The sequence below is a fragment of the Lycorma delicatula genome, chromosome 7 (assembly GCF_047948215.1).
Source record: "Lycorma delicatula isolate Av1 chromosome 7, ASM4794821v1, whole genome shotgun sequence".
In the NCBI taxonomy this organism is placed as follows: Eukaryota; Metazoa; Arthropoda; class Insecta; order Hemiptera; family Fulgoridae; genus Lycorma; species Lycorma delicatula.
Genome location: NC_134461.1, coordinates 127,725,392 through 127,740,502, shown reverse-complemented (window position 1 = coordinate 127,740,502; position 15,111 = coordinate 127,725,392). Strand labels below are relative to the sequence as shown.

Genomic DNA, 15,111 nt, shown 5'->3' with positions numbered 1-15,111 from the left:
TTTAGCTCCAGTTTCTCTAGCTCTAGCTTCACTTTACTTTAAAATGTTAGCCAGAGTCAGTTTAAATATGAATTTCCTGCATCAAATATACTCTGGCAAATTATGGTTTTTTTTTTACGACCAAATAAGAAATGTTTGAAAACTTTATTCTTACATTTTTAAAGTAATAAAATAAATTATTAAGGTTTGTTTTAAGTCATTAGAAAAGCCTGAAATCTGAAAAGAAATTCATCAGAAATTAGAAACCTGAGCCTAGACAAGATCTGCTTATCAAACAAAAGAGCTTGTACTGAGATAGCATAATTCTAAAAATAAGTTGAATTATATGTATTGCTACATATAGTATGCCATAGCTTTAAAAAGTTAATATTTTCATATTTTATTTTTTTTTAAAATTATGTATAACTTTAGCTTGGTCAAACTAGTAGAATATAGTATGTACTTTAGTAGGTAAATTTTTTTATTGTCTTATACATTGATATATTAGACATGATTAATATAATAATCGCATCATGAATCTATATAATAAAAAACCTGTAAATTAAAAAAAAATTAAAGATGTAAAAAAACCAGAAACCCAATCAAAAAAGAAAATTTTGCAAATATTGGCTTTGGGTATACCGTAATAACTATTAGAAATTATTTTGTAATAAGTAATTTCAAGTAATAATTTCATTTGAAGTAACAAGTAAATCGCACTTGCAATTTACTTGTTACTTCAATGGTTAATAAATAATGTCTTTTTTAATTACAACAAACCATACATACTTACATAAAGAACAGTCAAGTTAACATTGGATGTGGAAAAAACAAACTAAAGATTTCTAAACTGCCAGTTGACTCAACAATCGTACAGTTACAAGTAATGAGGGGTTGCAAGCATCTACTACAGCTGTTTATGTATTGCATATAAAGCGTTGTTATTTTCTATTATTACTAATAAATTAGCAAATTTTTATTATTACTATTTTTAATTAATATGGATATTAATATTTAATTCTGCATTGTTTATTTACAGAATTTTCATCTATGAAACTATTCTTTAAATTAAATTTAGTGTACTATTTTTTTTGTTATTTTATCATCCTATCTCATTTTCTTTCTAATATTTATTTTGCAATGGTTAAGAAGTAAACAAGGACTCGTCTTCAAATATGGTAAACCATATATTGGTAGTGAAGATAGAAATATTATTAACAATATCATTAAATACTTTGATAAAGAGAAGTAACAGGTAGATTTGTTTCATCTACTTTAACTGAAAGCTGCTCACATTTTTTCTGAAGGTGAAGCTAAGTTATTTACACTGTAGATTGGTGTTGGTAATAGCACTATGATGATCAAGTTAAGGTGCAATGTTAATTTAATTATGCAGTACTTGTGTTAGACATCATTCATGGTCAAAAATGTTTGAGACGGGCAAATTAAATGAAGAAAACAAAAAAGAACGAAGGAAAATAAAAGAGAAAACAATAAAATAATTTTGCCAACTACTTTCTTCTAATGAATAAGCAACCATTTTCTTCTGCGTACTAAATAAAATTAATAGTTATGTTCCTTAATTACTCAGTTGTATACTGCCTGACTTCTTTTTCCAATATTTACCTACTAGTGTACAATCTTGTCTATTCAAATAATTTTTAAGTCCTACAGGGATAACTAGTCTACTACAAAACTTTTTATGAATTCTTTAATGTTGGACACAGTCATAAAATTTACTGTCATTTCATCCTTCAAATTTTAATCATTATTTAAGATAATTGCCAAAATGGGCTTGAATAAGAATAATGATTGATACATCAGTTCAATTCTTGCCTAATAATATCATGTAAAAAACATTTAAAGACAAATTTTTTTCATTAATTTTAAAATCATTTTTGCATTTTAATTTGCTTCTGTAGTTTTTTGTTCTTTTTATTCAAAATTTCAACAAATGTCAGTTGTTAATTTCAATCTACAAAATTATAAAAACCTTTTCAAAACATTGCCATCTATTATTCCATTTTTAATTTGGTTATTTTAGTGTAACTTTGAAGCATTATAATTTATGATTAATAATGCAATATAAAATAATTGCTGTTGATTTGTTTGTTATAGAGCAATGATGTATTTCAGTATAGCAATTTTCTTTGATAAATTTGTTGGATAAAACTTGCAGTTTGAAAAAAAGGTACATTTAATATCTCTTCTTTTTAAAATACTTTTTTATACTAGCGTGGGATTAATAAATCAGGTTGGAAATAGAAGCCACTAATTTATGATAATTGTAAGGAATAATTTTAAACAATCACATTTTCAGCAAAGTATAAATATAATTTACAAATAAATTTACATACATAATACATATTCAGAGTACATATATATATATATATATATATATATTTTCAAATCAAATCATATATAAATTTACATTACACGAATAAATAAAAGTAATATATTTAAAAAAAAAAATTATTTTTGCATTTAATTAATTCATTATAAATACAGTGTATAGAAATTTGGTTCATACATTACCTGGTTTTTATAATTGTAACACAGATTTAATTTATTCTTCACAAAACAATTTATTTTACTAAAGTTAATAAAAACTTTATCATTTGTGTAATTACTTAATTACCTTGACAGTAAAGATGTAATTTATATATATATATATTTTAGGAACATTAAAATGATGCATTACAGGCATTTCTTTATTACAGTACTGTTTTAGAGAATATACAAATTTTGATTTTACAGTAGTTTATATTTAAGAATTTGAAAGAAGTAATAATTTCATAAAAATGTAAAAAATACACTCATCTTTAGTAATAATAATACCTTATGTACAATGGTAAATTCACAGCTTTATTACACGTATGTATTAATGTACATATGGATAGGGATAAGAAGTATATGAATTGACTGGAACAGGAGCGATGGTCTTTACACGAGCGATATCTACTCTTTGTGTCTTAAAAAAGGCTGGTTGTTGTACAGATACTCGTTGAAGTTTTGTAAATGGTTGTACGACATCAATTTCTTGTAATGTTTGAATCGGACGATTTACAACAACACGTCTAGTTGATACTCTTTCATCTGGTGATCCTGAAGATTGCGGAGCTGGTGTTACCGATAAAACTCTACCTCTTATTTGCTGACCTTCTCCAGAAGATTTTACTGATACTCCTGATCGTACTTCAGTGACACCACCTCTTCCTGTCAATAGTTCAATCAAACGTTGTTGATTAGATTGACTTTGTTCCTCCGATAAACTCGCTCTGGAAGATGGAATTACTTCTTCTGAATAAGAACGAGACTCAGGTGCAAAGTTGTTTAATGGAGAAATCTGTTGTCTACTTAAGAATCTTGCTTGTGTTTGAGATGGGGGTAATGGAATTGAGCCTGATCTTGATTGTAGTTGTTCATCTTGTTGATTTCTTTCTTCTGGTTGAGGTTGTGGCTCCGGTTGGAATCGAGTTTCAGGTTGTGGCTCCGGTTGGAATCGAGTTTCAGGTTGTGGCTGTGGTTGGAATTGAGTTTCAGGTTGTGGCTGTGGTTGGAATCGAGTTTCAGGTTGTGGCTGTGGTTGGAATCGAGTTTCAGGTTGTGGCTGTGGTTGGAATCGAGTTTCAGGTTGTGGTTGTGGTTGGAACCGAGACTCAGGTTGTGGCTGCGGTCGGAATCGAGACTGTGGTTGTGGCTCAGCCTGATCCTCTTGAGGTGATGCTTGTGTTCCACTTCTTGCACGTACATCTTCATTTTCAACTGTAATACTGTCTGAATCGTCTGATTCTTGACCATTACTGGGTGAACTTATTTCAGGGAATTCTGGATTTTGGGGTGTAGATGGTGGTGGTGGGCCATAAGTAGGAACTGGGGGAAAAGGAGCAGCTGCAACTGGACCTGGGACTACTGGATAAGCAGCAGGGACTGCATGAATCTGTCCTGGTAATGCTGGATGTACAACAGTTGGTCCTGTTTGACTTTTTGATAAGGGTTGGTCGAGTTCTACTACAGCTGAAGCAACTGGACGTACTACTACCCTTTCTTCTATATCATAAAATTGTTTTTGAATCGCTGGACGGCGTATTTGTATTTTACTTGTTGCTATTTTAGAGTGTGCAACATCAACATACTTCTGAATAAAACCAGGTTGAGCTACATATCGTGTAATTGGAATATCAGCTACAGCCGGTACTGCTGCATATTTTGTAACTAAAGGTGCTGCTGGAGTGTAGGCAGGTGCTGCTGGAGCGTAGGCTACTGCTGCTGGAGCGTATGCTACTGCTGCAGGAGCAGGAGCGACTAAAGGTGCTGTAGCTGCTACTTGATTAAATCTTGCAGCAGCTAAAGGTCCATAACCCACTGATGTTCTTAACGGAGAAGCATAATGAAGTGGAGACACAGGCTGCGGAGCTACTACTGGTGGTGCAGAGTAAGCGATACCTATTGCTGGACTGTAAGCTGTTGGGCCATACAGATCACCTGCCAGTACGGCATGAACCAAATGAATTATGTACCAGAAGCTTCTCATGGTGTTACTGGAACAAAATCATAGTATTTTCATTTCTGTATGAATTGAAGTAACATTATTCCTAGATCACTTTGTAGGGAATTTAAAGGAATTACAAATTACAATTATTTATGTCAAAGGAATCAACTAATCTACCTCCTAATTAATTTAAATTCTGATTTTCATAACTCTTGGAAGAATTTCTACATTGATAATTTATGGGACAAGTGATAAAGTTTTACTTTTATAATTATTTATTATTTTTTTCTAAAACGTATGTATGAAACTAAAAGGATGTATTTTAGGACTAAATCAATGATCAGAAAAAAAATTAAATTAAAAAAAAATTAAACGATAAGCATTACCCATATAAATATTTATAAAAGTATTAGAATTTATAAAATAAGAAATTTTAGCCTTATGTTTTTACTAATAATGGGAGTGGAGATCTTAATGATGGTAGTGGAGTTATACATACCCTGGACTATGCAGATTGGTATGCCAGAATTAGTCCTGAAGCATATTATTCTTTAAGTGAAAAAAAATGAAACTGATGATCTAACTCATTGCATGCTGGTTGTGGTTATAATGGTTGTAGGATCCACTATATTAGAAAATAGTTTATAAATTTATCGACCATTCTGTAAACATGTCTTATGTCAACTGTAATCCAGAACTTATATTCCAAGAATGCATTTTCTTTAAATCTGGAAAAGCAGTTTGGTAGAACATTAATCTGATAAAACTAGACACCAGCAAATGAAATAATGGAATTTAGTAAGGCAGTGAATTTACAAATTATTGATTATTTTTGTATTTCAGTGATCGTTTTCAATAAATATTCCATATCTTTTTTGCAGTTATTACTTGGTGATTTTAGAAGTTAAAATTATGAAAATGTTTTGTTTTTTTTTGTGGTTTAATATCTGAGACGGTGAATACTAGTAGTTGTTAAATTGCAAGGAAAATATTCAAAAATAAGATGGAAAAGTAAATGGATTAAGCTATCAGTTTTTATCATGGTGATCTTACTTCCTTCCCCCTTTCATGGGATATTAAAATTTACATGGCTTTTAAGCTTGATCAACCTTAATGTTGATTTCAGTGGCACCGGTGATTCCATCAGCTGTGATACAAAGTCTGTACAATAATGTGTCATAGCTCAAAGAGGTATGAGGTAGCTTTTATAAGTAAGTTATAAATATAATGAGATTTGAGGTGTGTTCACATGTCTCTTGTTTTAAGAGTATATATATATATATATATATATATATATATGTAACCAGATCAATAGAAAAATTTTAAGTAACATTTTGTTATTGCTACTAATTACAGTCGGTTAACAAACTTCAGTTGGTAAATTAAAATAATTATAATGCATATTTACTGTATGATATGTAACAGCTAAAATTAGACATGACCATTAGCCACAAATCACTCCAAAAATGATAGGCACTCTAAAGGTTCCTGCCAGGAACTAAGGAAAGTGAGGAATGGAGTAGTTTTTTGTTGCCTTGATTACTGAGAATAATATGCTATAGCATATCAGCATAACAAGTCCACAAAATGTCGGCGATATTCTGCCCTTCAAATCACACATTTACTTTGTTAACTACCGCGAGTGGATGCATAATACATACATTACTCCAGGAAAGTAATTTTTGTCTGTGCTTCTGGTAAATCAGGTGCTTTACATGTTACAACCATAAGAAGATTTCTTAAATCATTTAAAATAATGAATTTTAAGTTTTTCTGTCGTGAAACAATGTGTTAAATACATTGCTTCAGAGAAAAATATTTTAACTTAGCAGTTTTATCATGTTTATTAATTTGAGATGTAATCCAAGGTGTTTTAGAATTTTTAGTAGGAATTCCCTGTGAATGTCGCATGCTTTCTTGAAGTCTACAAACATCACTATGTCTGCTTCTTTTTCTGTTACAATCCATTATTAGCTTGAGATTTATGAGCTGGTCTAGACAGCTACTCCAAGGTCTGAAACCTCCCTGGTATTGTCCTAGTTCTTTCTTGAGTTGTAAATTGATCATTTTGAGGATGATTCTTGAAAAAATTTTGTGTTTCTCTTCCTGCATGTTTCCAGAGCTCTACAAAGTTCTGATCTTCCCCCGCTGCTTTGTAATTCTTCATCTACCCAGTCCTTAGTAGTCTTCTTTTATTGCGGAGAGTTGGTGTTTTCCAACGGTGTTGGTGTCGAAGTTTTGGAGTTTAGAAGTTGGTTGAAATATTTAGCTAGGATTTTTGTGTGTCTTTAATGGGCTAGATTATGGATTTCATAATCATTTCTTTCATTAGTAGGGTTGGGGGTTCACATATTTGCAGTTGTTTCTTGAAGGTTTTGTGGTAACCCAATCTCTTGACTGGGCTTTGTTGAATTTTTCTTCTATTGATTTTAGTGTGTTTTTATGGTGGTGTTTTTTATATTTTCCTTAGGGTTTAGGTGGTTGGTTTCTTTTGTTTATTTTACTAGATTTTTAAAGATGTTTCTGATTTTTCGGTTTGGTTTAATAGCCGTGCTTGATGTCTCTTCTTCGCTATTTTGTCGCGTTCACTTATCCACTATTGATGCTTTTTATGGGGGTGTTATTGGGGGACAATTCTTCTGCAGTTTATTTATGGATGTTGACAAGGTCTTCAAGTTTATCCGTGATTGTTATTTTTTCGGATGCTTTTTGGTAATTTTCATTCTTGATTAGTTGGATAGGGTCTATTTTTCTTCTAGTTTTCGAAGCTTGATTTGTTGCTTGTTTTGGGGAATGAATTAATTTTAATTTTGACTATGTAGTGATGTGAGAGGTAGCCTACTGTATCCTAGTGCTGCCTTTTATGAATCCTGGAGTTGCTTGGTTCAGCCAGTGGAGTATTCTTTAAAAGACCTTTCACGGTTATCTGTCAAGGGGTCACCTGTGGTGGGACTAGGTTCAGAGTTAAAACTCTAGATGTGATCTAGCAAGATGATAGCAGTGTATGACTATGATAGATGAAGTTGTGAAGTACGTTTATATATTCAGTTCACCACACAAATGTCTCTTATTTGTTCTTGATATATCCAGGCGCACCTTGTAGAGGCTCGATCTGACTTGTAAAAAGTTTTTATTTTGGAGGAAAATTAATAAGCTCGATCCTAACATTATGTCCTACTTGCTTATTACATATAATAAAATAATTTAATAAATAAAATTTTCAGTCTAAAATCTAATATTTTTTAATTATATTATTAAGATTTTTAAAATTATCTGCAGGATTTTCCCCACAACATTTTTTAGTAATTTTTCTTCTTTTATTCAGATGTTAGATTAATAAATTTATTTTAATCTAGTTTTTTCATAATTTTCTAATGATTTTGTAAGTTTTATGTATAATTAATTTTATTTTGTTATTTCATTAATCGTTATGTAAATTAACTAAACTTAAGAAATTATTTGTAAATATACAATAGTTACGAGTTCCCATATGTTATACTGTTTAATTTCGTAACTGAACTAATTTCTCATATCATGATTTTTTTAAATTGTTTTTTGCCATCGAAAAATAATTTGTCTACTCTGTTTATAACTAAAGATAAAAGAAACTTTTCGGTTGTTATTGTAGACATTAAGGTAATACAACCATTTAATAATATAATACAAAATAATTAAATGACTTTTCTCTCCAAATTCGAAGCTCTTTGAAGTATAACTTGAAAAAATTTTAATAAAATTAAATAAATTTAATTAAATGTTGTTTATTTTTTTTGTGTTTATTTTTGTATTATAATATTATTAAATGGTTATATCACCTAAAGGATAAAATAAAACACGTGATATATATATTTTTTATTTTCTCGGCTGTAGCTCTATTGCTACTGCAGCAACTTAGCTATAATGGGAAAGTACAAAGTATAACGATAGGCCAAAATTTTGGTTATTAATATTTTTTTTTGCAAATGTCAACATTTCATGACCCCCATTGTCCAACAACAAAAAAAGTCTCCGGAAGATATATGATCATACGTGTGTCGGTCTGGGTTTTTTTTTATTAATATCTTCGGACCGGCTCAACCTAAATTCTTCGAAAGCGGACCAAAAAGATTGTGTGTCAAAATTTAAAACATTAAATTTTGGTCATAATAAAAAACGGAGAGGAGTAGTTTAGTACGTAAATTATTAATATATTTAAAATTCCATAGTTTTTAAGGCGTTCGTATTTGGGGCGGGAGGATATTCACATTATTTCCAAACGGTTTTTGCCTCATCTCCCCCGTGGAAAGTAGAAATTTGTCACGAATATTTGGTCTGATTTTCGACTATATTTGTGATGTAACATGCGTACCGTGATTGTCACCATCATGGTAGCTGTATTTTTTTAATAAACTCTCATTTTTAGCGGTTTTTTAAAGAGATTGTGGAAATCACTACTGCACCCGGTCAGATTTTCTGAGGGGGCGCCCAAATTTTCTTTACTTTTTGGAGTGTCCTGAACACCGATTCTACGTGTTTATATACGTAAAGTACGTATAGATTATTTCGTCTGCTCTACCGGACCTATCGGGAATAGGCCTACTGATTTTCAAGCAAATCGGGGTACTTACGTATTAACGCCACCGCAGCTACAGCTTTATTTAAAAACAAAGTAGTCAATCGGATTTTGGTGGAAAATGGGCCGATATAGAGTTTACTCTTTATTAATTTTAATAAACGGTTATTTATATTTATTTATTTTATAAAAATAATTTAACCAAACTTAACCTACGCTTGCTAACCTTGACTAATTAACAGGAGTTTTGATTATTTATAATAAATAATTGTAATAATTACTGAATTTATTAAATAAATACTCAAAAAATTACGGAGTTAATTAGTCAAGGTTAGCGAGCGTAGGTTAAATTTGGTTAAACCCACCGGGTTAGTCTAGTGGTTAACGCGTCTTCCCAAATCAGCTGATTTGGAAGTCGAGAGTTACAGAGTTCAAGTCCTGGTAAAGCCAGATATTTTTACACGGATTTGAATACTAGATCGTGGATACCGGTGTTCTTTGGCGGTTGGGTTTCAATTAACCACACATCTCAGGAACGGTCGAACTGAGAATGTACAAGACTACACTTCATTTACACGTATACATATCATCCTCTGAAGAATTATCTAAACGGTAGTTACCGGAGGCTAAACAGGAAAAAGAAAGAAAGGTTAAGTTTGGTTAAATTATATTTATAAAATAAATAAATATAAATAACCATTTATTAAAGTTAATAAAGAGACTGTTCATTTTCCACCGAAATCCGATTGACTACTTTGTTTTTAAATAAAGCTGTAGCTGCGGTGGCGTTATACGTGAGTACCCGAATCGGTTTATAGAAAAACCTATGTTAGAGATAAAAAACCGGGTTTTTGGATACGTTTTCAAGGTTTTCATGTTGTAACCTCAAGGGTGAGATGTTAGAAAGCCAAAATTAGATTTTTGCGAGAACTACTAGGTACGAGCCGGTTTCCCAAACGTCCTAAAACATCAAGTTTGTAGCCCAAATCGGATGAGAATTTGCGAGCACCGCCAGGTGCGAGCTGATTTCGCTATAATACTTTAGTTTCGCAATAATCTAAAATGCGATCTAGTATGAATGAAAGGGGTTGGCGTTTAAACAAATTTTAATCGTTTTTGGGTCAATTTGAACCTTTTATTTTTTGCGAGTACGGTTCCAAAACCACACAATTTACGGGTACTGGCAAGTAGCAGTATTAAGCGATCGATGCAGTCACAACTACGTAAAAAGGAGGAAGAAAAAACAGAAATATACAAGTATAATGTATTTATTGGAAGAATACAAAGGACATATAAAATGAAATTACAAAAAAAAAAAAATGGATAACAGTATTGCTTTCAAAAATCATTACTGCAGGGCAACATCCATTCTTTGTTAAAAACCGGAAATTCGCGCTTCTGATGCACTTTGTTGATTTTTGGCTTTGTTGAATACGATTTCACCAGATCGAGCTGATTTATTGAAACGAATAATTACTTCAATAAATAAACTTTTCAACGCCTAAAAATAAGGGGACTGAATGGTCCTGTAATTAAAATACTAACTTTTAAAAATGGTAATTTTTAAGATTAACAGTTTCACTGTATCTAATATTAATGTAGAGCAGGGGTCGGCAACCTGCGGCTCGCGAGCCAGATGCGGCTCTTTAGTTACATACGCAAATATTATTTATTTTATAAGAAAAAAAAAAAAACATTTAAAAATCGTTCTGAATCGATTAACGAGGATTAGGCACCGATTCTATCGCTTTGCCACTTGTACTCGCTTTTCACCTCACCTTTCCCGCGTGACACGCGTCGTCAGTCCGTCAGAAGCTCTCGAACGACGCCGTTCGTCGATTGTTTCTATGTAGGTTTTAATTCGCTTTCGACGCAAGACAATTTGGCGTCTTCACCAGTGCTTTGGCTGTGACGTATAGTTTGTTGTTTCAAGTAAAAGAGTTAGAAGCGAATTATAGTTATGTATGTACATATATATAATAAAAAAACCGAAGTAAAGATAGGTAACATAATAAGTATTATATTTTATATTTCCAAATAAGATCCTAACTACTTTTTTGAAGTCGATAAGAAATGACAAAAAAGAAACAAAGTACTACTGTTGGATATTACCGTGAAAGTCTTTTTATTAAAATATATATTTAATAAATTATCTATTTTATTATTTATCTATTTTATAGCTTTTATTATTTAAAAATTAGAGTTAAAATAATAATTATAAGTGTAAGTACCTATAAATTGTTATTTAATAAACCTATTTTCGAAAAAAAAATTGTGGCTTCGAAAAAAAAAAAAAAAAAAAATTGAACAGAAGGGAGAGTGTTCCGGGGAAAAGAGAGTGTTCCGATTTTGTTCTGTTCAACAAAATCGTTCAAGTAAAATAGAAATAATGCAATAAAATTAAGGTAAGTAAAATCTATTTAATTTTAAATAAAAATTGTAAATATATTGTAAATTGTAATATTATTATTCAGATTTTTACGAATGCAAAAGAAGTTAACAATTTTATAAAATAAAATATAAAAATTGCAAGAGTATATGAATAATAATAATTATTATTATTATTATTTTATAAAAGTGAAAATAGTTTCATCGGTTTTGCTGACCGGTTACAAGGAAACAAATTTGACCCGTAATTGAGAATAAAATTAAAATTTTCGGTAAACAAAAAATTCGGTCTTATTGATCAAATAACCTTTTATTATCAAAATTATACTTTGCGTACATCATAAATGCTAAATAAAATTCAAAATTTTTAGTAAAGTTTTGGGTCCGCTTGACTTCCCCGCCTGACAGCTACGTACTTCATAAAATATTTTTAATAATCGTTCAAGTAAAATAGAAATAATGCAATAAAATTAAGGTAAGTAAAATCTATTTAATTTTAAATAAAAATTGTAAATATATTGTAAATTGTAATATTATTATTATTCAGATTTTTACGAATGCAAAAGAAGTTAACAATTTTATAAAATAAAATATAAAAATTGCGAGAGTATATTAATAATAATAATTACTATTATTATTTTATAAAAGTGAAAATAGTTTCATCGGTTTTGCTGACCGGTTACAAGGAAACAAATTTGACCCGTAATTGAGAATAAAATTAAAATTTTCGGTAAACAAAAAATTCGGTCTTATTGATCAAATAACCTTTTATTATCAAAATTATACTTTGCGTGGGAGAGTGTTCCGGGGAAAAGTTGTGCAATTGTTTGCAGGCTTTTTGTTAATGTAATAATTTTTTGCTTTGTAATTCTCAAATTATTTATTTAGCTCCATAATTATTATTTTTGGACATATTACTCTGATTGTAGTATATATATATATATACCACATATATTACTTAAAATAATTTTAATTTAAAATAAACTCTTTTTTTTTTAAATTGTAACTTTAATTTATACTGCTATTTTATTTATTTATTTATTATTGTTTTTTCTTTTAGCTTCCAATGATTTTTTAATTTTTATAATTTTTTTTATAAATTAATCAAATTATTTATAAAAAATTGTTCTTTTAGGTCATTATTTTTAAAGCAATAGAATGTATAGAAATAAGTCTCTGATCTAATTTTTATTATTTTAATATGAAATTGATTTTCTATTTATTTCATTGTAAATTATTTTTGTTACGTCTATAATTAACGTGCAATTAAATACGCGCATTCTTTTTTTTGAGAATTATAACTATTTAATTTTAACTTATTTGTGTCGTTATACATTTTAATTAATTTACGTTACGACATTTATGTGTACGTAACATTTAAGTCTTGCTACTAATTTTATAATTTCGTGTACATAATATGTGATGCTTCTAGATTTATATAAGTTTGTGTGCATTTTTTAAATTATAATTAGAAACTTAATAAAATAATTGTTGTTTTTTTTGGACTATTATGTTAAAGAAAAATGTTTTTCAAAAACGTTTTTAACGATTTCAATTATATCTCGAATTTTTCTACGTTATTAGTTCTACGATATGCAATTTAGGTAGCGTTTTAATGGAAAGTTAACGGTAGATTTGTCCTTTCCGTCAGTATTCAAACAATTTTGTCGGGGAGTTTTTATGCGAACAATTTTTTTACTCGTCTATTTTCAAAACGTTCAACTTAGTACCTTTAAATTTGACATTTAACTACAATTGCATACGGTGAAAAAATATTTCTATTTCGAAATTTTAGTTTTTTCCCCCGAGTAATGTTTACTACTTACTATGTAATTATTATATTTTATCAATTTTGAAAATACTTTTCTATGAAAATATAGAGCTGGGTGGTGAAATGATTTTTATCTCTCAAATATTAGTATGCCACATATTATGTAGTTATTTGTAATTTAGTTAACTTTATAGACTAAAAAGTATTTAAGTGTTTTATTTAAAATGGAAATAATTTAAAAAAATTTTTTTTTTTTAGTTAAGTTAATTAAAATAATTAATTAATAAATTCCCGATTATAATAATTTATTTACATATATTTATATATAAAAAGGAAATTTATTAACTTTTCCGTAGTTTATAAAAAAAAAATATTGACGAAGGTTTTACTTACAATCGATTAGCTTGGCTTAACAAGCTTCGCTCTCAGGATGGACCGTAAATATTATATATATCATATGTATTTTTTTTAAATTAATGCCTTTTTTGTGTCAGTGTTATCAATTCTTAAAGTAATAGAAGAAAAAGTATAAAAATATTTTATATGAAACCAATTGATTCCCGATCGGACAAAATCTCTTATCACATTTGTACAGATCTAACAAATTTTTACAGCTCCTGGTAATAATTATCTTTGTTCGTTAGATTACTCCTGCAGCGGTGTGCGGTAAACACATTCAATAGTTAAACATTTGATTCCTTTTTAATGTTTTTGTTTTATTTTTTTGTATTTAAAAATAAAAAAAAAAACAATAAGAAAAAAAGACGACATGAAAAATTCTTCAAAGTTTGCTAAAATCGATTGAAAGTGAATCTTGTCGATTTTCTTTCATAGATAAAAGTTAATGTACGAGTATATAAAGGTAATTAAAACTTATTAGTTTACTTATTTACGTATTTAAACTTACAGTAAAAGCTAACGCGTTAACAGTTAACACTTTTGTTTGGCGGCTAATTAAACCGTGATTTCCTTTAACTTGTAAATAATAATTACATTACTTTTAATTTTAGTTTAATAAGAAATTTTATCGATATTTCTATTTTTTCGTCGTGAATTATCAAATTATATATTATGGACTTTTTTAAAGTAGTTTTTTCATAATAATTCGCAAACGTATGTAATTCTAAGCGAAATATTTACCGTTATATGTTATCAGTATACTAAAAGTAAAAGCGATGCGTTGCATTCTGGTACTCACCCGAGACGATGCGACGGCTTGCGATGACGATACCGCAGTTGTACCAGGTATATATATAAGACCACACCCGTTTCCGACCTCTCTTGCTCGTCCCTGGGTTCATTACGCAATCATATTGTCCGCCGAAACTGAAACCGGACTAAACATATTATCATACATTTACGAGTATACGCATTTGTGAATATCACAAAACACGGCCCCCTTGACTTTATCTCTTTTCTTAAATAAAAAATCCACCCGCCTGTTAAATTTGATCTACTTTATACGTTTGAAAATATTTAATAATTATATATTTATATATAAATCGATTTATTCTTGTCGTTTACTTATTATTCATGTCGTTGATTCGGATGAGTTTAAGCGATGATAACTAGGTAAATAAAAGCGATGTGCTCCCTCCACTACTTTTTATATAATCCCTTCTTCTTTTAACGGCCGGTTTTTCTTTTCTTAAATATAAACATCTTTAAATTTAGTTTTATAAGATATATATTCGCGTTTAATTTATTTGTTTTATTCGATGAAGATTTACTCTTCCGCATTAACATATCGTTCAAGAAGAGGGTTAGTTTAAGGTAAGTAAACGAGTAATTTAAGTAGATATATTAAGTAAAAGATTTATTTTTTGGCCGATAAAAATGATTACCCTTTAAGGATATCGTCGCCGTAGATGTAAACAAAACCAAAATTTCTAATTTTAACGTTAAATATTTAATTTTTTTTTATTAAAC

At 29.5% G+C, this 15,111-nt stretch overlaps 1 protein-coding gene across 1 annotated transcript; it reads right to left on the bottom strand.

The window, feature by feature from the left end:
• Positions 1-2,520: 2,520 nt before the first annotated feature.
• On the bottom strand, positions 2,521-14,519 carry LOC142328069 (uncharacterized). The gene is made up of 2 exons (XM_075371541.1): positions 14,381-14,519; positions 2,521-4,520 (listed from the first exon to the last, which is right to left on the bottom strand). The coding sequence occupies exon 2, from the start codon at positions 4,511-4,513 to the stop codon at positions 2,861-2,863; it is 1,653 nt and encodes a 550-aa protein (XP_075227656.1). The 5' UTR covers positions 4,514-4,520; positions 14,381-14,519; the 3' UTR covers positions 2,521-2,860.
• Positions 14,520-15,111: the final 592 nt, after the last annotated feature.

Excerpts from the sequence above, each read along its gene's own strand:
- LOC142328069 (XM_075371541.1), bottom strand. The coding sequence starts at position 4,513 with ATGAGAAGCTTCTGGTACATAATTCATTTGGTTCATGCCGTACTGGCA.